The sequence below is a fragment of the Homalodisca vitripennis genome, chromosome 3 (genome assembly GCF_021130785.1).
Source record: "Homalodisca vitripennis isolate AUS2020 chromosome 3, UT_GWSS_2.1, whole genome shotgun sequence".
In the NCBI taxonomy this organism is placed as follows: domain Eukaryota; kingdom Metazoa; phylum Arthropoda; class Insecta; order Hemiptera; family Cicadellidae; genus Homalodisca; species Homalodisca vitripennis.
This window is the reverse complement of record NC_060209.1, coordinates 101,483,317-101,507,320: the sequence shown is the minus strand read 5'-3', so window position 1 is coordinate 101,507,320 and position 24,004 is coordinate 101,483,317. Positions and strand designations below refer to the sequence as shown.

The 24,004-nt window shown below is 36.1% G+C and overlaps 1 protein-coding gene across 2 annotated transcripts in view; it reads left to right on the top strand.

Annotated features, from left to right (window-relative positions):
* Nucleotides 1-24,004, top strand: part of LOC124357255 (protein expanded) — a 91,691-nt gene that overhangs the window by 13,156 nt on the left and 54,531 nt on the right. For both annotated transcript variants that reach the window (XM_046808825.1, XM_046808824.1), the window contains exon 2: nt 19,610-19,761. In XM_046808825.1, coding sequence (XP_046664781.1) covers nt 19,642-19,761 — 120 coding nt within the window. In that variant the 5' untranslated portion in view covers nt 19,610-19,641. The remainder of the gene's footprint in view (nt 1-19,609; nt 19,762-24,004) is intronic.

Genomic DNA, 24,004 nt, shown 5'->3' with positions numbered 1-24,004 from the left:
ATCATGGCAGCAGCCGGCCCGAGAGGAGAGGATGGCTGAACTGAGATCATCGCGGTGTACTACGGCCTCCACTCCGCTGAATGTGGGCGCGTATCATGGCAGCAGCCGGCCCGAGAGGAGAGGATGGCTGAACTGAGATCATCGCGGTGTACTACGGCCTCCACTCCGCTGAATGTGGGCGCGTATCATGGCAGCAGCCGGCCCGAGAGGAGAGGATGGCTGAACTGAGATCATCGCGGTGTACTACGGCCTCCACTCCGCTGAATGTGGGCGCGTATCATGGCAGCAGCCGGCCCGAGAGGAGAGGATGGCTGAACTGAGATCATCGCGGTGTACTACGGCCTCCACTCCGCTGAATGTGGGCGCGTATCATGGCAGCAGCCGGCCCGAGAGGAGAGGATGGCTGAACTGAGATCATCGCGGTGTACTACGGCCTCCACTCCGCTGAATGTGGACGCGTATCATGGCAGCAGCCGGCCCGAGAGGAGAGGATGGCTGCAGGAATGCGAACCCAGAGAAAGTACGAGGAGTGAGCGAGGCGTGCTGTGGGAGGGGGAAGGGTAGCCTACTTGCCAGTGTCAACGGCCTGGCAGGGTTGTGCGGTCGAAGATGAAAGTGAGGCCCGGAATGTGGCCCGTGACGCGGCTCTGGAGTGGGAGCAGCTTTGACAATAGTGATCACATTCAATGTCAGCCTCCGAAGGGATCCAGGGATTCTGTTTCTGCAAACTGTGTAATTTACAGTAATGTCAATGCGTTTTCTTTGGGGAATCTCGTTGTTTTCATATGACGAACCGTAATTGAACAGAATTGACCGTCCCTGTAATAAAACACAATTTCTTTTTAATGAAATACGAAGATTAAAAGGTTACAATTTTACAATATATTACAAACGCCCAATGAAAGTGGCAGACTACTAAAATCATGCATTATTTCCATTCTTTACCATACAGTGAGTATTAAGTATTTTAATTCAACGTTTGCTTAGTATGGTGGCTAGTCGATAAATTTTGCCCCAATTCCTAATAATAACAAACATTAATCATTATCATGATCAGAATATAAACATTATGCTTTATTGAAATGGGTTATTGTATTAAGAATGGATTATTTTCACAATCGAATAATCGAATCCATGTAGGTAGTTTACTCTCGATAGAGTATTTTTTTTCAATGGCAAACTAAAAATTACGTGAATGTGGGCTTTAAAAAAGCAATGATTGCAATTACCATCTAGAACAGCTCACGTAGCTAATAAAATTCTTACCACCAAAGTAGCGTCACTCTCTAACCCCACTACATGTACTGAATAGTAATCGCCCTTGATGCGGCAAGTCGAGTCGAATGGACTGCGAACTACCGACCAATCACTATTCTAAATTTTCTTTCGAAAGTTTTAAAATGTTATTGTAGAAATTAACAATAACAGTCTTTGAGGGGATGGTATATTAGTCGTCTTTGTCTGTACCTTTTTTTAGAATAAATCAGTTTTGATTTGTTATTTCTTTACTTACACTTCCACCACCAAACTACATAACATATATTATAACATGTATTATAACATTATAATATATTTTATATAGTAAATATATGATAATAAAAGGTAATTATTTGTATTGTTAATAATAAAACATAATATTTTCTACATTTATTCAATGGTTTTGTTCTATATTGCAATGGCTGTATTGAAAACTGTGCAGTGTTTTAATTCTGAGTTAACCTAGCATTTTATTGTAAAACCTATAGATTTCGATACGTGTGAACATTCATAAATACTTTTCCTCAGACATTTAAATGCGAGATATTTGAAAAAGTGTTAATTCAGTTGGTTTGTAAATTATATGTTTACTTTAGGCTTATGTTAGCTGAATCCTTTGAATCACTTTAGGGGTATTTAGTCATTAATATTTTTCCAAAATCGCGCTTATTCAATACTAAAAAATTGACGAAAAATTCTTATATAATTGTGAATAGAGGTGGCTGTCTGTATTTAAACTATGTACACTCGATAGTATTTAGCTTGCTTAAATACTGTTTAAATTATTGAAGCGAAATGTATAGGAGACATTATAAACTCTACACTACAAGTAGTGAAAGGGCTATATTTACTTTAGCGATAATGGAAATAATTATCCAAGTAATAATTGTCAGATAAAGACTAATCATCTTGTGTAAAGGTGGAGTATGTAATTTAACCTAGAATAATCTGAAGTGATAGAAAATAATTAGAAACTTGAATATGCTCTCAACTGTGCATTGTAAATTTTGAACTACGAGCCTGCTCGATGTGTACTGTGCAGTCCACGATGCTGTCTGTATACGACACGGGTGCTGCGATTTTATCTGATGCTGGTTCGAATGTAGCTTACTAAGCAATTTACGACATGGAATCACGTCGTAAACCCATGATCTGTACAAGAGACGAGAATATGTATCGTTAACAATAGGAATATAACACTCAGGCCAATACAGGAAGAGTTCTTGTGTTTCGCTGTTACTTGCATGCTGAGAAAGTGGCAAAGTATAGACATTCATTAAACTGAGTCAGTCATAGAAGTATATGTTGTTGGCAATAAAAACGTTCCCTCTTTATTACACAGTCACTGAGCGAATTTTGTATTATCACAGAGTGCAAACTCAGGATTAGTTTGATTCTAACATCTCAGATGCTTTGGGTAACCGGAATTAAGTTTTCTGGATATCATGTAAGCTTACTGAGATGAAATGTTCACCATAATACCAGGCAATTAGGTGGGTGAGGAGATCCGTCTTTTTTGTGACATTAAATCTTAAATGTATAGTCTACTGTCTAAAACGCATAATAATTTAGTTAGTTATTATTTGAAATTTGCCACAGCATCTTCTTATCGCTGGTTGGCACATATTACTAGATGAATTAAAAGGCTCTTTTTTGAAAATCTTGATTTTATTTTGATATTTTTGTACACAACATCAGAGTTTATTATAATTGGTGACCTCCACATTAACTCCTCAGTCAAAAATACTCCCCATTTTCACTGTTCTAGCGAAAATTGCTCCTTGACTTCTGCCTCAAGAGCAACCTCGACAACAAGAATGGCCATCAACAAAATCACAAATGCATTGTATTGGCAAATCCAAATCAGTCCAAACCTTGCTAAAAACAATTTTGTGTATCGAAGTTCATTAAAATCTCTAATTTTACTGTTTAGATTATGAAAACATTTATGTTTTTCCAATACGTCGTTTAGTTAATTCTTTTATTTAGTTTTCAGCCAATATTACTAGGCTTATTAAAATGTTATTTAAAAATCTGACTGGAAATTCGGACGCTGCCAAAAGAAAATGCACAACTGAACATTACATCATAAATTTATTCGTAGTTAGCATCTAATTGTAATTTTTTACTCACATCTTCCAGTAAAGTATTACTATAATGCGGACTACAGACAGTTAATTCACCATACCGAGGTGGCCTAAGAAAGAATAAATGTGTAATGTCGGTTATATACTGTTGTCACACACTATTATAAAGTTAATATTTCATGTATTTGACGTATTGACGTTTTCAATTTCATTGCAACATTGTTCATATAAAATGAAGAAATGCTTACCTCTACGAAACGCGAGTTAACTGAATTAAACTTGGATCAGTATTCAGGGAAGGCTGATTGTATTAGATACACAGGAGATAACTCATCCAATGCTATAAATTGAGGCATGGCGGAGAGAGCACAGAGAAACGAATCCTATACGTACATCGATACATCGATTGTGTGAGTGAGAAGCTCAGGTAACAAATATTTGAACTGTAACAATCAAAGTTATGTGGTGCAGCCTAGCGTTGGACGTCAGAACTGAAATAATCACAAGAACCCAGCACACCTTGTCGTTATGTATGAATAATTCTCAGTGTAACTAATACTCTGTCAGGCCTAACAGCTATAGTCCAATCACATTTCCAGTATACATTGCAGAGAGAAGAGAAGATGGGCTAGTTTATGTATAGACGAAATTAATTGGTAGTAGGAAGAAGCTATAAATAAAAAAGGTGATAGAAGATGCTTTGCAGGAAATATCCAAGAATATTTATAGGATCCTAAAATATGTAAGTAACTCTTTAAAGATTTAGTGACTGGATATGAAGATCATTTGGACTCGGACCAACTCTGTACCTTGAGAAATATCCCCCATAGGTATTCGCTGGAAGAAAGATGCGCTGCAGGGGAATAGTTGTAGGCCTCGATTTGAATACAAATGAGGTGGGTAGATGAGGCGTCAAGGACGGTTGCTAGACACATTCCACAGGAGATGGAGGTCGACTTAGACTAGGATGTCCTTGGAGGGGGGGGGGAAGCTGCGGGCTTCGATTTGGGCCGATGCAAAATAATAATGCTAGGCCGGCGCCCCGCTAGTGGCAGTCCTGAAAACATTGGACAGATGTAATTAATTCTGGAGGCGCCATGTCGTTAGGAAATACCGCTTCTGGCTGGGGGCACCTGTGCTTTGGAAGGCCTGGATGTGGTGGCCAACTTTGGATGTGGACGAGGCTTTCGTGATCATCAGTTAGTATTTTGGTTGAATATGTTAAACTTGGTCCTTGTTTATAGCTGTAGCTCAGCTTTTTTTGTATTATTCCATATTCACTTCTCAAATGTTATTTAAGTCGTACAAACACGAAAACACGAATGTCAATTAAATTTCTTTTTTAATTGTTTGTGAGTGAGTTTTATTGCGTCCATATCAAGAGATAACATAAATGATTTTTTTATCAATCGCCTTTTCACTTCATGTTCTATTTTAAAACGTAAGTTGACATTTATTAAGTGCTAGAATGTCACACAAAGATTGAAATTCTTAAAGATCAATCTAGTTTTTTACAAATTAAAGTTGTAGATATATATTTTTAAGACATATAATTTCTATAGATTTGATTTGTGATGTTTATAACAGTAACAAGGGGGAATAATAAATAATTCAGAAACGATCAATAACTAAAACAGAACTAGACCTAAGCTGGTTTTCAGGTTGTCACTGCTCTAATACCTTATCGGTGACATAATCTTACTGTATTAATTGAATATGAGTGAATTTGAAACTATTCACTGCATCTTGATGACATCATTGATAAGTGTTCCAACATTTGAAAGGTCGCTGCTAAGCCAATTAATGCACATTTCTGTGTTCCATAACCCGAACTGTTATGTTTACGTGGGGAAAAGTCACATTTTCGACATTAAATTTATAGCTATGTCGGCTAGCTCAGATCGTACATGCATTGCATGTACTGACGGTCGCACATCCATTTGCCATGATGTTGTTGCCTTTTGCCTTGATTCTAACATCACTTACATCCGATCACCATCTACGTATCTTGTCGGGTTTTACGTTCACACTTAAGCCTTATTTTCTTACTAGAAAGTGAAGATGCCAATCCTTTGAATATTATTCAATAGATATTCTGAGTCAGAAAGCGCTTTCCTAATGTGTAAATCGTCGATGGTACTTTTAGGCAAAAAAACACGACACCGCTCCTCTGTCGCTGGCCCTGAGCCCAGAATATAATCGCCAAGAAGCGTCTAAAATCAGTGGGTCTGACAGCGTCTGGACAGTTCTAGGAAGTCCGTTGGTGCAATTGAACCTTCCCAGAAAGGATCTCTTCCATTATATTTTGGATCCGGGTGCGCAATATCATTAGTTCGAGTTCCCAAAAGCGAGATGTTATTTTGCGTGACTTCCTGGAATCACAATATCCTTTTTAAGCCTTTTAAAATTAATATTCCGAGTTTTTGGATTATATAACTACAAGTAGCTACTCTTTACTGTTGAGCGCAAACCTTTATAATAAAACACGTTTAAATTCTATCTCGATTTTTCTTAAAATTGTTGGAGCTATATATAATATAATATATATTATAATATATATATATATATATATATATATATATATATATATATATTATATTTTATTGTATACCGTTATAGAACATGGAAAGTGCCGATAGCAGATGTTTCAGGTACGCTACTGGAATTTAAATACGAACATTTCTTGCTAAGCCAAACTAAGTGACTAGATAAACTAATCTTCATATTACAAGAGTATGTATAATAATTTAATAATATAGAAAACTGTAAAACTTATAAAAACCCATGAATTTTAGATTCGTCTAGTTTAGTGTAAACCGTGGAACATTGGTTCCTTTCTCTCATAATCGTAATATATTTAAATGTTCAACGATCTTAGCAAGACCGCAGCCGAAAGCGAAATAATTTCAAGGAGGTCGAGTTATTGGTACGTACATGTGTACGTAAAAAGATACATGATAATTTTTAGCTACATTCATTATCAACCATACCGGAACGGGTTTTTTACGCATTTCGAGATATAATTCAATCCGTGTTGCTAGTTTCATTTATTTGGAATGAATAATGAGTAAATCAGTGTATTTAAGCTGTAACGTGCCTAAACAATTACAACTACTATTCATTATATCATTGTCCACGTAGGACACAGCATTTACTAGAATCATATTAATAATTTATTCTTCGAATTGTAAATATTCTATTAATAGGACCAATTCTGTATACCTATTTTCTGACCAATCCACGTCCAAAAAATACCTTTGAGGTGATGCAATTGTATTAATAGTGTGTTTCGTAATATTACAAGATAGATCTTTCACTTGGAAATTTCGCACTGGGTGCGAATATAAGCAGATAGCGTTTCCTCAACCATGTTTTTACGTGGAAACCTTGCCTACAACTGGAGAGGCCGATGACCTGAACCCTCGAAAGAGTTTATCCCCCTGCAGCTTGTCGCGGCACGACCCTAGGCTCGGGACTTCCGCACCCCGAGATGTTGGAATGCGACTGGAGTGAGGTGAACCCCGGCCCCCGAAACAAAGCGGCCCGGTGACGGAGACGCGAGGCGGGCGAGCGGTGTTCTGACCGGGGAGTAGGCGGGCCGGGCCGGGCCTGGCCTGGCAGCCTCAGGAATGTATGTTCCATCTGGGCACCCGAACCATTTAATGGGACGGTCTGGTATGTGCTACGCCACGCCACGCGGGGCCGGGGCCTCTCCAGCCACGGTTCATCCATCAAAAGTCTTCTTTATTTCAACCCAAATTCAAAAGCCATTCTTCAACATTTTTGCCTTTTACGGCATCAACAAAAAATTCCAGATCCATCCATCAGATATTGATTACTTTCCAAGGTCGGCATTTTTGTGGTGTAATCAGCGATCGCTGGGTGTAATGAACTGTTTGGGAAACATTTCAGACGCCTTTGTGCCGATCTTGATGATGTTAAACGTAGAAGTCTGACAAATCTCGAGAGGACTTAGGGAAGCAATTCGGGTTGATAGCTGAGTCAGTTGCAACACAACATAAAGAAAATGTTTTGAAAATAATTAATGTCCCAATTTTCTTTTCCTGGTCATGAATTTTTATCCTTGGAAGATAAGTGAAAATTACATTAAAGAATACACTAATATAAGGGCGAGCTGGATAACTCTAGGACTGGCCATCTATTGTTCCTGTGCTGACATGCCTATTGTGATCGATTTGCAAAGGTTTTTAACTGCTTTCAGGCGCTTTGATTTGCAAAGGTTTTTCAACAACTTTCAGACGCTTTTTTGTTTGCTCAAAGGTATGTATGCTTTTGTTGTATACGGTTTCTTTCAGAAAAAGATTGCAATAACTAATTACAAAAAATTCCCTCGTTTTTACCAAAAAGGTATATAGCATAGATCAGATCACCAAAAATGGCTAGTCTATCTTTCATTAAATAATTGTAACACATTTTATTGAATTATCAAATACATATAAATAAATAAATATATATATATATATACACTGGGAATTTGCCAAAGTTGTAAGAGTTATTTCACTGGTCAACAAAAGGTAGGCCTCTTTAACACTTTCAACCAACCTAGAGAGACCAACGCCTTCCGAACCAACACTATGGCAGGCGTGCAAGGACAGGATCGCACTCACGGAAAACAATTTAACAGATTAACTGTAATTTCTACTTTAATAATACGGGCAGTAATGCGGTTTAAAAGTACTTAAAAGTAAATTGTTATGGATCAATAATAACTATGCAAATTATGAAATCAAAACGTCAAGAAAAAGGAAAGATATTATCACATAAGTTTTAAAACGAGTACAATGGCTTAATAGTCTTGATTGTAAGTGAAAATTAGTTAATGTACACTTTTTATGAACACGAAGTGTGTTTTGGACTTAATTTTTCAAAGAATGATATAAATTGCAAAATTTAGACTATTAATTACAATCATTTTGACACCTAGGCCATAATAAAATATTGCAAAAACGTTTATGTAAGCTATTCAATTTTATAATTTATTGACTCATTATAATGATTTACATATTTATGACTTCATGAACTATGCATTACAACAGTTAAAAGCTGATTTATGCATAATTTTAAACTTACATATTTTTATGTTGTGTGTGTCAATATATTTGTAACTAAATTTAGCACATTTTTTATTCTAAAAAAATAATGCGCATGATACAGATGAAAGTCAATTGTTGCAAACTTAACGTAAATTTTACCAACGCCCGCTTGTTAACAGCTGGCTAGCCTTAATCTCGGGGTTAATTTCTGTAATCGTACCTATGTCATAAAAAATATTCTTTTATTTACAGTGCACATATCGCTACGAATAGTATCTGCTAACAGAAGCAGCTCGATGTTTTCATCAGCATTCACAGTGGAGCGGAATCTATTATTGAAATGTAACCACTTCTTCAAATGTAAAAACCCGTAAACAAGAAGATTAAGCGTGCATGAAAATTAAAAATATTATTTTGCGATGTCCTATGTAGCTTTAATCATGTTGACAATAGAATTCTACGTACAAACTAAACTGAATCATATACCTAAGGGTTCATGGTGGTTAAAGCAATTATCAGCGATTTCATTTTATTTACAGAACGAGCGCGCTGAAGAATAAACCCGCACACATCCGGTGAGAATTCTGCGGAATTATCTTAAAAAGCCGTCACTACCAAATTAAACAAATACCCTACCAAACCTAATTGCTTAAAACTTAAAACATTTTTAGTTTGGTATATATTGCTGTTACGGTGCTTTGGTTTTATCCGGAGGCCACTATTTTGGAAGAGTATTTCTTACCGGGAACCTAAATACTACATAATTAGAAAGAACAGACTTGAATTGACTTATTGTTAAAATTACAGGTTTTATGACGATCGATCTTGGTTTCTCAAAAGGAAGCGATGTCATAGAGAAGGAGGTCACTCTGAACCTACCTTACTTACACGTTGTTATTAGGTAACTTAAGTAAGTTTAGGTTATGATATCATAAATATGTTATTAGTAGTAACAAAGTGAAAGATAACCTTTAAGGGCGCTAACGTGATTTGAGCTTGAATTTGGGTACTTTCTGTAGGGATGTTTTTCTTGTTTTGCCAGAAGTGCGGGGAAGCACCCATGGGGTCTGAGATCGTTCAACTTTTTCCCATGTCGGATCACGTTGGACGGTCATCGGAGATTATGAAAGTACCGATCGGCAATACCCCTGGGCATAAGTGCGGAGTTCGACCGCCTGCACTTCTGGTGAGAAAAGGATAGCATCCCTCGAGATAGTACCTAACTTAACCTCAGTTCACTTGAGCGCACGTAAAATTTTCATATTTACGAGTATAATACGCACGTATTTATTTACCTACCTGTATAGTCTAATATCAAATAGTCACTATGTAGTGACAGAAACAATCCTGTTTGTGCAATACTCAATGTTCAGTTACCTTATTGCTAATATAAACACATGCAATATATATGTACAGGCAATCGTAAAAAAACAAGAATTCTAAAAAGTTAAATTTATTGGCTGACAATAAATAAGATTTATTTAACATGAATTATTGATATATTCCTACATACTATCACACAATTGTATTTTTAAAGTGTAAATTCTTTACAACAAGTCAAAAATACATTTAATCAGGAATAGTTCATAAATTGATTTAAGGAACTCGTGTAGTAAATTTGTTAAAAATAATTTTGGTACTAGGTGGTATCAGATTGCTTCTAAAAAAGAAAGGGTATTAACTATGTATATAAAGTGACAGGGAAAATAAAGGCGATTTTTTACAGAGTAGTATATATATATATATATATATATATATATATATATATATTCAAGGATGCAAATGATATTTAAATATGACACTATTGGTAAATACGTTTTTAAAGGATTAAGGGATACATTATTTTAACTTTTTAGTCCAAAGGGTATGGGAATGTTTGTGATGTCAAATTCCAAGATATATTATGGTACTTTGCAAATGATGACATAGTTGTATCATATAAGTGAAAGACTGTCTTGCGAAGAGAATAATTTTATAGTAAAACAAGAATGGTTACTTAGGTACTTAGCTGAGTGTCAGAGAAGCCTACCACTGGAGGATTTATATTATTTAATGAATGCCCATTTCTAATGAAAAGGCTAAAATGGAGTAAAATATTACCTCATGACAGCCAAACCCATTTTACGTAGACATTTAAAAAATATGTATTAAGAGTGGAAACTTTATAGTTTCTTTTAAATATAAATAATATAACGGTTAGTCGAAAAGAGATAAGTCAAATAACCGATAGCTTTAAAACTTGAAAAACGCTTTTCCCACATTCAAATTATTACGAGTAATCGATTTTCAGATAAGTTCAACTAAAAATATATCAGCACAAATCTTTGTAATTTTACAAAGATGTGCGTTTATAATACATCGTTTAAATTCTGTTCCCTGTCTGATTATTTTATTGGGTGCAATTATTATATGATTGAATTGTTGTTAAATGAGTATATTTTAAGCAAACGGATATTTTAACTAGCCTACCTTGAGTTTAACGACTAGAATTATATTGCGCGATAGCCTTCAGTAACCATCGCCGAATTATTGAGATGGAATGAGGTTGACCTTGACAGAGTCATTAAGGAAAATAAAACAATTTTCCCATGTAACTCTCATCTTCAAGGCCTTTCAACATTTTAAATCAAAGCATTTCCCAGTGCTAATTCACGTGTTATGCTAATCCATTATGCTAATCCATCACGCTCACCGTCTGTTCGTTGTATGTTTGTTTGGGTATTTTACTTGAGTTATGAAATGTAAGCGATGCTGTTATTGAAGAGGCTCTGGTGATATGAACTAGTGTAATGTCAAAACTATCTCAAAGGGTGTTTATCTGCTTAGAAACAGTGTTGATTAGGGTGTAATAACAGTATTTGTGTATAGTCATCTGTAGTTTTAAATCTAAATTTTTTATTGATATTGGAACGGATTGACACAAATGTTCCGCAAGTATACATTCAGAATCGTATAACATGATCGCCATATTGTATAACTAGTTAGATATTGACGTATAAAATAATCTTTAACAAAATATTTCTTCAAATACAGCAGTTTATCATGAACGCAAGAAAAAGCATGTAAAAACATATATATATATATATATATATATATATATATATATATATATTGAGCAATGAGGAATCCTAATATTGTATATAAATACAGCCAGTTTTTAGGAAACCTTACGTAACACATTTGTGTTGTTTCTCCGTTTTAGGAAAACTGCTACTCAGCGAGTGTTTCCGGGGATCACTTAGCCCCTAAATCAAAGCCTTTATGTCGAATATTTAGGCCTGCAAAGAGTACGTGATGATTTTTTTGTATAAGTAAATTAAATCGCACTTTTCTAAGAATTCCCACGTTTGGTGATGAAGAAACGTTTTTGGTTACAAAATTCGTGCTGTAGCACTAAATATTTTAAAACCCCAGAATGTAACGAAAAATATCAAGAATATTTGCAAATCTTCGTTGTTAGGTTGCGAAATTGTTAGCAAGAACATACGGGAAATATTTTCCACATTTGGAGCCTCTGCATATAATAAATTCACGAAGTGTTAGCGACGAGATAATGCACAATTAGTATTGTGGTTTTACACGTTTTCTTGCGATTGATTTAATAGAGTAAGTGTCTAAAAAAGTCTACAGCATCAAGTTTTTATGTAAATAACTGAAGTCGGCAAAAGAACTGAGAACTCCGCCTTATTTCACATGTATAACATTAGAAAAACCTGTTGTTAGTTAGTATTGTCGTAACAGTCATAAAATAAGCGTTTTTTTTTATTTTTATATACGTGTGAACGTGTTTTTATGATTGGCATAGCAACTTAGATGCATTAGATTTATCAAATAGTTACACTATACATTTATTCTGATTTAATTAATTTAAATTTTTGAAACCTTGTCAATAATACGAAATTGAGGTGTATTGAACGTTGAACATTGCACACCTCAAATTGATTGATCCACGGCGAAGCGGAGTAATTGTTCATCTATTCCGATTTCATAAATTTAAAATTTGCACAATTTGTCAATAATACGAAATTGAGCTATATCGTACGTGTCTTTGAAACTGAATTAGATAGCCCCTTCCATGGTAATTCGAAGTATTCACAGTTTAAATTGATTGATCCACGGCGAAGCGGAGTAATTGTTCATCTATTCCGATTTCATAAATTTAAAATTTGCACAATTTGTCAATAATACGAAATTGAGCTATATCGTACGTGTCTTTGAAACTGAATTAGATAGCCCCTTCCATGGTAATTCGAAGTATTCACAGTTTAAATTGATTGATCCACGGCGAAGCGGAGTAATTGTTCATATATTCCGATTTCATAAATTTAAAATTTGCACAATTTGTCAATAATACGAAATTGAGCTATATCGTACGTGTCTTTGAAACTGAATTGGATAGCCCCTTCCATGGTAATTCGAAGTATTCACAGTTTAAATTGATTGATCCACGGCGAAGCGGAGTAATCGTTCATCTATTCCGATTTCATAAATTTAAAATTTGCACAATTTGTCAATAATACGAAATTGAGCTATATCGTACGTGTCTTTGAAACTGAATTGGATAGCCCCGTCCATGGTAATTCGAAGTATTCACAGTTTAAATTGATTGATCCACGGCGAAGCGGAGTAATCGTTCATCTATTCCGATTTCATAAATTTAAAATTTGCACAATTTGTCAATAATACGAAATTGAGCTATATCGTACGTGTCTTTGAAACTGAATTAGATAGCCCCTTCCATGGTAATTCGAAGTATTCACAGTTTAAATTGATTGATCCACGGCGAAGCGGAGTAATCGTTCATCTATTCCGATTTCATAAATTTAAAATTTGCACAATTTGTCAATAATACGAAATTGAGATTTATCGTACGTTAGTCTTTGAAACAGAATTGGATAGCTCCTTCCATGGTAATTCGAAGTATTCACAGTTCAAATTGATTGATCCACGGCGAAGAGGAGTAGTTGTGGTTCATTCAAGTAGGGCGAGCGCTCAGGAGACGAGCTCGCGAGAGCGGGCAGGGACAGCGCTCAGGCATTCCTCGGGCACTACAGTGAAGGTGATGTGCGTAGTTGTGGGTAGGGGGGCTTGAAGGCCGTCCGCATTCCTGTGCTAGGAGCGGGGCGCGGGCATGGCATTGTTGTCATTCGCCAATCCGGCCGGCCCGCCGCGCCGCACCACTTCGCGCTACTCCCCGGCCATTCTCGTCAGTCGTCATTGTCATTCAGGGCAGCCTTGGTAGGTCATTGTTTACCGTCAAAGGTTATCTTAGAGGTAGTGAGAATTTGGGCCTTCCAACCACCGGCCACCGAACTAACTGGAGATCCCGGTTAGTAATATTCGGGGTGCAGGAATGTCATCACATTCTATTTGTATCTATACAAGACACTGATTTACCCACTGCATACTCTCCTACTTCTTCTCGTGCATTTTGAGGGATGGTATTTGCAAACAAATATTTTGAGGATGACAAAAGTAATACAGAACGATTTGAATTTATTTTTTATTTTATTAAGTACCATTTACGTGGGTCAAATATTTTATTTTTACTGCCCATATGGGTAACTAAAGATAATTTGTAATAAAAATTATGTAAAACAAATTATGAAAAAAAAACTAATACGTCTACATAAAGTACTCATGGTACTGTGCAAGGTGCATAGCAACTAACTGCTAGTGCTAAACAGCAAAGTTCGTTTTCAGTACCCTAACAATAATAATTCATGAGAAGAAAGAGCCCAAAGAGAAAGGCGGGCTTGAAGAAGGTGGTAACTCCCAATGACCACAGTGTACCAGGACTACTTCATGAGAAACGTAGAATTCCTCTGCAATGAGAATTTTCAATGGCACTCGTTCAACAAAATGAAGAGAATCTGATCCGAAGAGAAAGACACGGGTTCGAAGAAAGGTGGTTTCTCCCAATGGCCGTAGTGTTCCAGGTTTAATCATTGAGACAAGTAGAATTCCTGTGCAATGATAGTTTTCAATGGCACTCTAGTTGTAAGGCAAGGCAAGACTAAATTTTCTTTTCTCAAGTTACAAATAGATTCTTTTCTTCTTCTGCTAATAGTAAGTGATCTTCAACCATAAGGGAGTATCACATCTCCTATAAACAAGACATTTTAGGATTACTCTATGCGATATAATGACAGTTTATACTTTTTCCATCTATCCGTGGCTCCTGAAGGATTTTATATTCTTCCTTTACACATACACACACTCACTGCCCGTGTACTATCGCAACCTGTACTATCTGGCTGCTGTTACTCATCAACTGTGGTATCATGGCATGCAGAGAGTATTTATTACTTGTTAATGTATTTATTTAATTTTACGAAATATGTACATGAAGATAATGAGTCTAAACACGGAATAAATATGATATGTTATAGTAGGAAGGATGATTTTAATATACCCTAATATTTAAACTTTAGTTTCGATATTCCACAAGTGCAATGTATTACGATCTATATTACTTTATGTACAAAATTACATTAATTAAGAATTAGTCTACGATTGATAAAGCAGTAGTACTATTACTGCACGGGATGAAAGCGCTTGGTCCATAATTCTTCAGGAGCGAGGATTCTCTGGACAGTGTATTCATTTCCAAAGTAATAATCGATGAGGATGTTCCAAAACAATTCAGAGAAATCCAGCGTTGTTACTTCAAGACAGTTTTCGCTTTGTAGCAATTGTCATATTGGCCATAGAACCTAAGGCACAAAATGATAACAGCAGACCGTCTTCTGAAACGAGAAGCGGTTATCTTGTGATAAGACTGGTATGTTATCACCACCAGATAGTCGATGCTAGGTGACAGACGTGACAGCTTGGAGACCCAAGTGCCTACACAGCCTCTCCGTACTCCACTAAAAAGGTATCTGTGAAATACTTACCTTACTGACCGTAGAATTCTTGCATCACAGTTTGCTCGTGGAGCGTGAATCTGTGTCGTGACAATTCAAGGTCTATATGGACCTCGATGACAGTTACCTTAGTTTTTATTAATTTTGGCTAAAGCCAATGTTGGCGTTGGTGTACGATTTTGGGTTCAGTTATACTTCTGTTAGTTTTAGTAGTATTTTTGCAACCCTTTAAACAGTTTACATATCAACGTAAATATTATTCGGTACATGCGTTTCAAAATTCTTTAGCGTACTATCGATAATTTGCATCTAAATTACTAACTTGTCAATTGATATACTTGATTTGAAATTAATATCACTTGGTTTAAACCTAGAAGTCGTGTATAATAATAATTTCTAAGATGACACACTAGTTAAGTGGCATTTTTAAGCTATAACTCATATTTGCGTGTTTTAGTTCCTAATCGAGACAAGGCACTTCAAAGCTGAATGTAACCTTGAGCAAGGTCGATGAATCATTGTTATCTCCGACCAGGCCAAAATCTTGCAACATTTCCCTCCCGCCCAAGGAGATTGGGCAACCTGAAGGCTTATATCTTTCGTGGAATTCGAGATAAGTTAGTGTTGCCTATAGGTGCATTGCACTATGATAGCATGATTCATTGGTTACAAATGTAATCCCAGTGTTTCGAGTTATGACTGTACTTTTTTCTGTTCCAGAAATGTGATAAATTACATAACGTTCATAGTAGTGTTTTGAAAACGTTCTGTACATTTATTCATTCTGTAGTAAAGTCAGATATACCTTTTCTTACTCCTCTTAATATAGTATTGGACTAAGCTTTTCATAGCCATTACAGATGTCCAGTCATATCTGAAATGAGAATGGGTGATGAATCTGCTGAAAAATACGCTTGTTTTTGTATTTTGCAGTAAGACAATTGGAGCTTCCAGAAAAATGCTCGTATGATCACAAAATTTCAGAAAAAGACACAATTCACGTGGCAAAATATCGTATTTTTTTATTGGACGTTATAATATGATAGACTATTAACATGTCATACTTACTTTGGGTGAAATGTGTATTAGTTGCCTCAAATATAAAAAGTATAGAAGACAGAAATGTAAGAACTAATCCTCTATTTTCATTATTTTTCTGACTGAATCTTGTGCTCTATGTACTTGTTTCTTATAAAATAAATGCACTTATATTATTTTTTATTCTTTGAGATTAAAATATAAATTGTATTAATAATTTTAAAAGTCTAAATTTTATTTGATTACATATGTAATCTTTATAACAATATACAGAAATCAAATGACAACTATTGACGAGGAAGGGGTAAGTAGGACGTGTTCAGAGCCTATGCAAAAAAGATTTGTGAGACCAATGGAGTGGGGCTACTCGAACGTTGCTTCAGCTATATTGAAACTGCTCACATAATTAATAAATTTTTCTTTTGAAACCGAAGTTTTTTATCTCCTATGTTAAAAGTCATTCAAATCTTCAAAAAGGATGTGTATTAGAGCAATTATCGTCCAATTTCAATTCTTCCAGCAATAGTTATGAAAACTCTGATGAAATCATAAAGGTTTTATAGAAAAATAACGAGATTATGGGCTCTCACGTTTTACTTCTTACTTGTAGGGTTTGTAGACAACGTTGTCAGAAACAAAATCAAGACTACTGATGCTGTCCCGCACTGTGTTATCGCTGGGCCTTTTTATTCCTAATTTATGATAGCGGATTAAAATGATTCAGTTGTCCAACATTAAAATTCATTCAATATGGCACTCTGTATTAAAACAAATCATAAAGAGATTTGGAAATCTCTTGATAGACCTATCTCGTGTTCCATACTTCACCAAAACGAATTTGAAAATAAATCAGTCGGAAGCCAATTTTAAATTTCCCTGTGCTTTGCCCTTTGCCAAAATATGTATACAAAGGAATGGCTGCTTTTGTGGATGGCTTCTAGAGGAAAACATTGTCAAAAAACATCCTAGAGGTGTTTTTTAAACAAGAATATTCTACGATGATGATGTTAACAATATTCGCTAGAATTTCCTTATCTATTTTGCTTATGGAGTGAAACTGTCGTAAAGGAGTGCCAAGAGCAAAATGGATCGTGTGTTCAGACTTTACAAATGCCAGAATTATTAGTAAATTAAATTATAAAGTTGTGCAGGAATGTGTACCAAAAACTTTCGCCATATTGACACTACTAGTAGAGGCAGGGACAACTTTATACTTTTAACAGCTCATATTGACGTTGTCTAAACATCTACTGCAACAAGTTGTTAGATTAATCAACAAGCTCACGAAAAGTATAAACAATTGCCACAACCCAAATCAAATCAAAATACGTCTTTGGTGCGTAGTTTTACTTTGTTTGACAAGTTCATTCTGAACCGTTTGAATTTATGATTTACGAAAAAGCTGAATCTGTAGCCTAGTCAGTTCGGTAAAATGTAAATTTGACAGTAAGCATATGTAAAGGATACAAACATTTGAAAGTTAACGATTGGAATACAACGTGAATAGAACAAAATCAATAAACAGATCATTACTACCATTACTGTCAATATCCCCGTACAATCTTGTGTTGTTGGCATCACCGCTCTCTACAACTCTAATGGTGTTGTTTGTATGTGTGCAGGGTCGGCAGTACCCCCGGGATGTATCACTGTCAAAACCCCCGTACAATTTTGTGTTGTTGGCCAAACTGCTCCCAACAACACTAATACTTTTGTTTGTATGTGTGCAGGTTCGGCAGTACCCTCGGGATGTATCACTGTCATCACCCCCGTACAATCTTGTGTTGTTGGCCAAACTGCTCCCAACAACACTAATACTTTTGTTTGTATGTGTGCAGGTTCGGCAGTACCCTCGGGATGTATCACTGTCAATCACCCCCGTACAATCTTGTGTTGTTGGCATCACCGCTCCCAACAACACTAATACTTTTGTTTGTATGTGTGCAGGTTCGGCAGTACCCTCGGGATGTATCACTGTCATCACCCCCGTACAATCTTGTGTTGTTGGCCAAACTGCTCCCAACAACACTAATACTTTTGTTTGTATGTGTGCAGGTTCGGCAGTACCCTCGGGATGTATCACTGTCATCACCCCCGTACAATCTTGTGTTGTTGGCATCACCGCTCCCAACAACACTAATACTTTTTTTTGTATGTGTGCAGGTTCGGCAGTAACCCCCGGGATGTAGCACAGCATGTGCAGTAGCACTGTCAGTGCCCCCGTGCAATCTTGTGTTTTTGGCCTCATCACCTCCTTCATGTCTAATGTTTTTGTTTGTATGTGTGCAGGGTCGGCAGTAACCCCGGGATGTAGCACAGCATGCGCAGTAGCACTGTCAGTGCCCTCGTACCATCTTGTGTTTTTGGCCTCATCACCTCCTTCATGTCTAATGTTTTTGTTTGTATGTGTGCAGGTTCGGCAGTACCCTCGGATTGTATCACTGTTAATACCCCCGTGCCATCTTGTGTTTTTGGCCTCATCACCTCCTTCATGTCTAATGTTTTTGATTGTATGTGTGCAGGTTCGGCAATAATCCTTGGATGTATCACTGTTAATTAATACCCCCGTACCATCTTGTGTTTTTGGCCTCATCGCTCCCTTCATGACTAATGTTTTAGTTTGTATATGTGCAGGGTCGGCAATAATCCTTGAATGTATCACTGTTAATACCCCCGTACCATCTTGTGTTTTTGGCCTCATCACCTCCTTCATGTCTAATGTTTTTGATTGTATATGTGCAGGGTCGGCAATAATCCTTGAATGTATCACTGTTAATACCCCCGTGCCATCTTGTGTTTTTGGCCTCATCACCTCCTTCATGTCTAATGTTTTTGATTGTATGTGTGCAGGGTCGGCAATAATCCTTGGATGTATCACTGTTAATTAATACCCCCGTACCATCTTGTGTTTTTGGCCTCATCGCTCCCTTCATGACTAATGCTTTAGTTTGTATATGTGCAGGGTCGGCAGTAACCCCCGGGATGTAGCACAGCATGCGCAGTAGCACTGTCAGTGCCCCCGTACCATCTTGTGTTTTTGGCCTCATCACCTCCTTCATGTCTAATGTTTTTGATTGTATGTGTGCAGGGTCGGCAATAATCCTTGGATGTATCACTGTTAATACCCCCATACCATGTTGTGTTTTTGGCCTCATCGCTTCCTTCATGACTAATGCTTTAGTTTGTATATGTGCAGGGTCGGCAATAATCCTTGAATGTATCACTGTTAATACCCCCGTACCATCTTGTGTTGTTGGCCTCATCACCTCCTTCATGTCTAATGTTTTTGTTTGTATGTGTGCAGGGTCGGCAGTAACCCCCGGGATGTAGCACAGCATGCGCAGTAGCACTGTCAGTGCCCCCGTGCAATCTTGTGTTTTTGGCCTCACCGCTCCCAACGCACGTTACGCCGCCGTTCAGCTTCTTACCAACCAGTTTTTATATTTTATTGTTGAGGTAAGTACCTTTTAGTACATTTAATCTCATTAATTACCATTTTGACAAATTGAATTGTAGTAGTGAACACTGTATGCATGTATTTATGTGTTGTGTTAGTCATTGCAGGGGCGGGGTATTTATGTTTTTATAACGGGGGTTTTATTAACGTGATTTATGGTTTTTTTTTATTTAAACGCATTATGCAGACATATTTTAAGAGTTTTTAAAAGTTTACTACGTAATTTAAATGCAGAATTGTATTTACTATTATCCGTATAGTTAATTTCTATATCTCACAAATATTTCTAAAAAGCATTGCTTACTTTTGCAGTCCCATGGTTTTAGCAAAATTGAGAATGTGAAATGTGTTTTATCAGTCAATAATGTATGAGCGAAATTGATGTGTCAGGTGACATAAATGTTTCGTGTGAAACGCAATGTGATGCTAGGGATCCGTTACCGCTGAGGATGTTTTGCATCCGTGCTCCGAGATTACACAGCTTGTGAAGTCTTCATCCCCAGTCGTTGTAGCAGGTTCGTGTACTGAAGGCGTTGAGAAGTCAATCGCTTGGACTCGAAATATCCTTACTTCCTATGACGAGAACAAATATTTATCAAGTATCTGCGGGGAAAGTGAGAGTTTGGATAATTTAGAAAAGGGCAGAAGTTTTCAATATTTAAATACGTTTCAGCCAGAGGACATTCTACCTCAATTTATAGTAGCAGCCCATAATCAAAAGTAATTTTGATACTATGATTAGTACGAAGTGAAACTGCAATTTTATTTAGGGATTTATTGATAATTTAATATTTAGATTAGGAGTTCTTGAAACCGGCACAGCTCATTTTGAACAACTTTGCTCCTATTTTTAAATTTAAATCCATCCGAGGAAACATTTCGGTCTCACAACATATTGTGTTGAAACTTTCTATCTATGTTGTACATGTATTCTTTACCAGCAATTTTTATGATTGCGAGTACGGCTAACTTTATTGTATTGCGGTTGTATTTCACAAGTGAAGTTTACTAGCAACTTACTTTCATTCTTCTTCTTATGTATTGTTCTTGTTGTGGTGTTTTATTTTAATGATTTTTTCCAACAAATTGACTATTATAATTATAGCTTTTAAAAATTTAAATCTTTATTATTAAAAGGCTGTTGCAAGCAATAGGCGTTTTTTGAACTGTTAGAAGTATTCATTTTGTTCCCATATTTTATATTGGCAGGCCATTGTACTACAGAAGGTTACATTTTGCAGTGACTTATAGTTAGTTCTTTAATAAGTTTTGAACTCCTCAAATATGAGTAAGTTTTTCAAAACAATTTATTATATTTGTCAATGAGCAATACTTAAATAACAAGAATTTTTGGTTTAGTATAATTATAAAAAACAGAAAGCAGGAGATGTTCACGACTTGCACCTGTAACTTTTTCAATGGAAAACCATTCAACAGATCAACTGAAATTAGTACAATAATATAACAAAATTACATACGTCGCTTCGTGTTGCTAGTAAAAACACAGCCACAAAAGTGTATTAATAAAAATACGTAGTGTGCTATAAACATAAAATTATGAACTATATAAATATATTTCCTGTGGTTCCCAACATGAAATATATTTATAGGCATATCTTTATATTTAATGTATTCAAGAATTTCAATATTTAAATTAGAAACCTACAGCCTTTATAAATAAATGTACACTGCTGACAGCAAAGAATTTGAAGAAATTCAGAAAGTAATACGTTTGCACAGAGTTACAATGTTGCCAATAACTTTTAGAGAAAACATATACTGTACAAAGCCAACATCTAAACTTTTGTTTTTCTTGGTATATCACTTTGTCGGAAGAAACCAGTGTTGGAAAGGAGTTCAGGCATCTCAAACAAAATAACATAATACCAATTTTGTATCCTGCGACAAGTTTCGTGGAGTACTCCTGTTTAAGGACCGGAAGCAGGACCTGTCTCGATATCGGTCAGCAGCGCCACCGCCAATTTGGCCAATGAAATTGCCGTAACGAGAAACGAGATTTGTTATCATCCTATAATTAGCTCGTTGATTCCCACCCCATCTTGTTCTCTGATTGGTCTAAATTTATGAATGAGTTTCGAATACTTTCTTTCCTTTCATTTTCTCTTTTCGTCGATTTACATTTGGGAATGAATTAGTAATAGGGTAAATTACTGTGAAACAAATATCGTAAATGTAATGTTAGTAAGACTTTCTTTATACTTTTATTCTTTCGCTGTTAAAATTCGAATGATCGGTTTTACGACCCTCTTGAGTACATCCGGGAAATGATTTTGTACTTCTAAAAACCTTTCTTGTTGTGGTCAAGAGACAGTTTCATTAACCAACTGCAATCGCAACAAATGTGTTGTATTCCAATACACTGCGTAGATATTCTTTGAGCTCAGGGTAGTCTCAGAATATACATGTAAACGTGGTCAAAATGACATTTATTAAATCAGATACAGTTGTCGGACTATGGTCCATTTTTTATGTAAATGACTCTTAATGTAATACTATCTGAGTCCTAAATAAAACACAACGGCGTTTATTTATTGAAGGTCCTGCAGTCGAGTTTCGATTGGGTTATAACTTTTGTCAGTCGTTAAGTCACAGACCTTTATGATAACTGTTCAGCAAACATGTAAACTCCCCACAGAAATATAAACTCATGATATGATTTGAGGCTTCGAGAAGTAAGTCATTTGTAAAGATCACTTTCCCCCAAACACTAAATATGGTTGAAAATTCTGATTGTGGAACACTGTATCATTTATAGTTTCCACCACTTTCTTAAATTATAGTTATTTTTATTCTGATTGTGTTGCCGCACTGACGTCACTGGCCTACATCATAGGCTCCAGACGCACTCAACTTATCAATTAATTTATCAAACAATTTATCCGGCCTGTGTTGGCCGGGAGCGACAAACGCCGACACGATTTCTATCCAACACCATCAGCTTGTGGAGAAACGAACGGAGCGGGAAACATAAAACTATGTGGCCTAATGGTGTCGGAATTCTTGGGATGCCTGGAGTCCAGATGAGTTACAAAATAGCAGGCCAATAAAATGGCATCGAGATAAGCAGAAACAGGCAGATGAGGGAACCGGTCCTGGGCAGGGCGGAAGGTGGGGCAATGGGGAGGTTATATTGCGGCCTCACTGTGGACCAAGGAACCCGAAAACGTGGATCTCAAGAAAGGTCCATACTTAATTACAGTGATAATAATCAGCTGTGGAATCAACCAAAGTCTCTATTATAAACTTAATACGCATAATTAGAACATTCATCCAATGTACTTTTTATTTGACACCTAAAGGAAGAAACTAAATTTTTGAAACGTCGTGTTTCTTTTGTAGCGCATAACGTCATATGAATCCTTTCAATCCTATTAACTGAGAAAGTAGGAGCTAAAAAGAAGAATTTAGAATAAAATGTGTTTTTAATCTGTTAATATTGTTACTATCTTTGAAAATAGAAATTATTCCATGAACAAATTCCTTTAATGGCATGAATTTAGTTTTTGTGTGACATTTATTATTTAAAAGCATTTTATCAATGTAAGTTGTTGCCGAAAGATAAATAAAATAACTAAATTTAGAAACAATTATTGTTAGTAAGTCGTACAGTTGATTCTCCACATCCTAAAAAACACTAACATAGAACTTAGTGTCGTAATTAATAAACATGGTTAAGCCAACTTCTCGGGTATATTGTTAGTGGCATTCAAATTGGTACAATAGTAGAGGGAGACCTCCGTTTACGTTAAAGTATGTACTAAAACACTACACCTTCGTTTACAATAGAGCTGCCTTCTAAAGTTAATACTTATTAAATGTAACTAATCAAACTGCACAACAAAACACGTTTTACAAAATACTATAGGGCACGAACGGATGGACTGGGTTGTTAATTTTCTGGACTTTCAGTCCAGTGAATCTAGCGTAGTGTAGTAGGGCTCGTCACGACTATTGTACAGAAGGCCCGGAAAACCATGGCATTCCTTCTCAATACTTTTGAAGCAAAATACTTATTTTAAGAATAAAACTGTTGATAATAAAACTCTAAATGTTAGTGTTATAATGCCAACAGGAATAGAATTGACCATATTTTTTCCCTAGAAACGGTTTGTACTTCTTAAACTGCCATAAATAGTACTATCAGAAGTAATACAAAACAAATAAAAGTAATATTTTTAAGTATTTAAAAAAATGTAACTTACGTTCACTTTGTGTTTTATA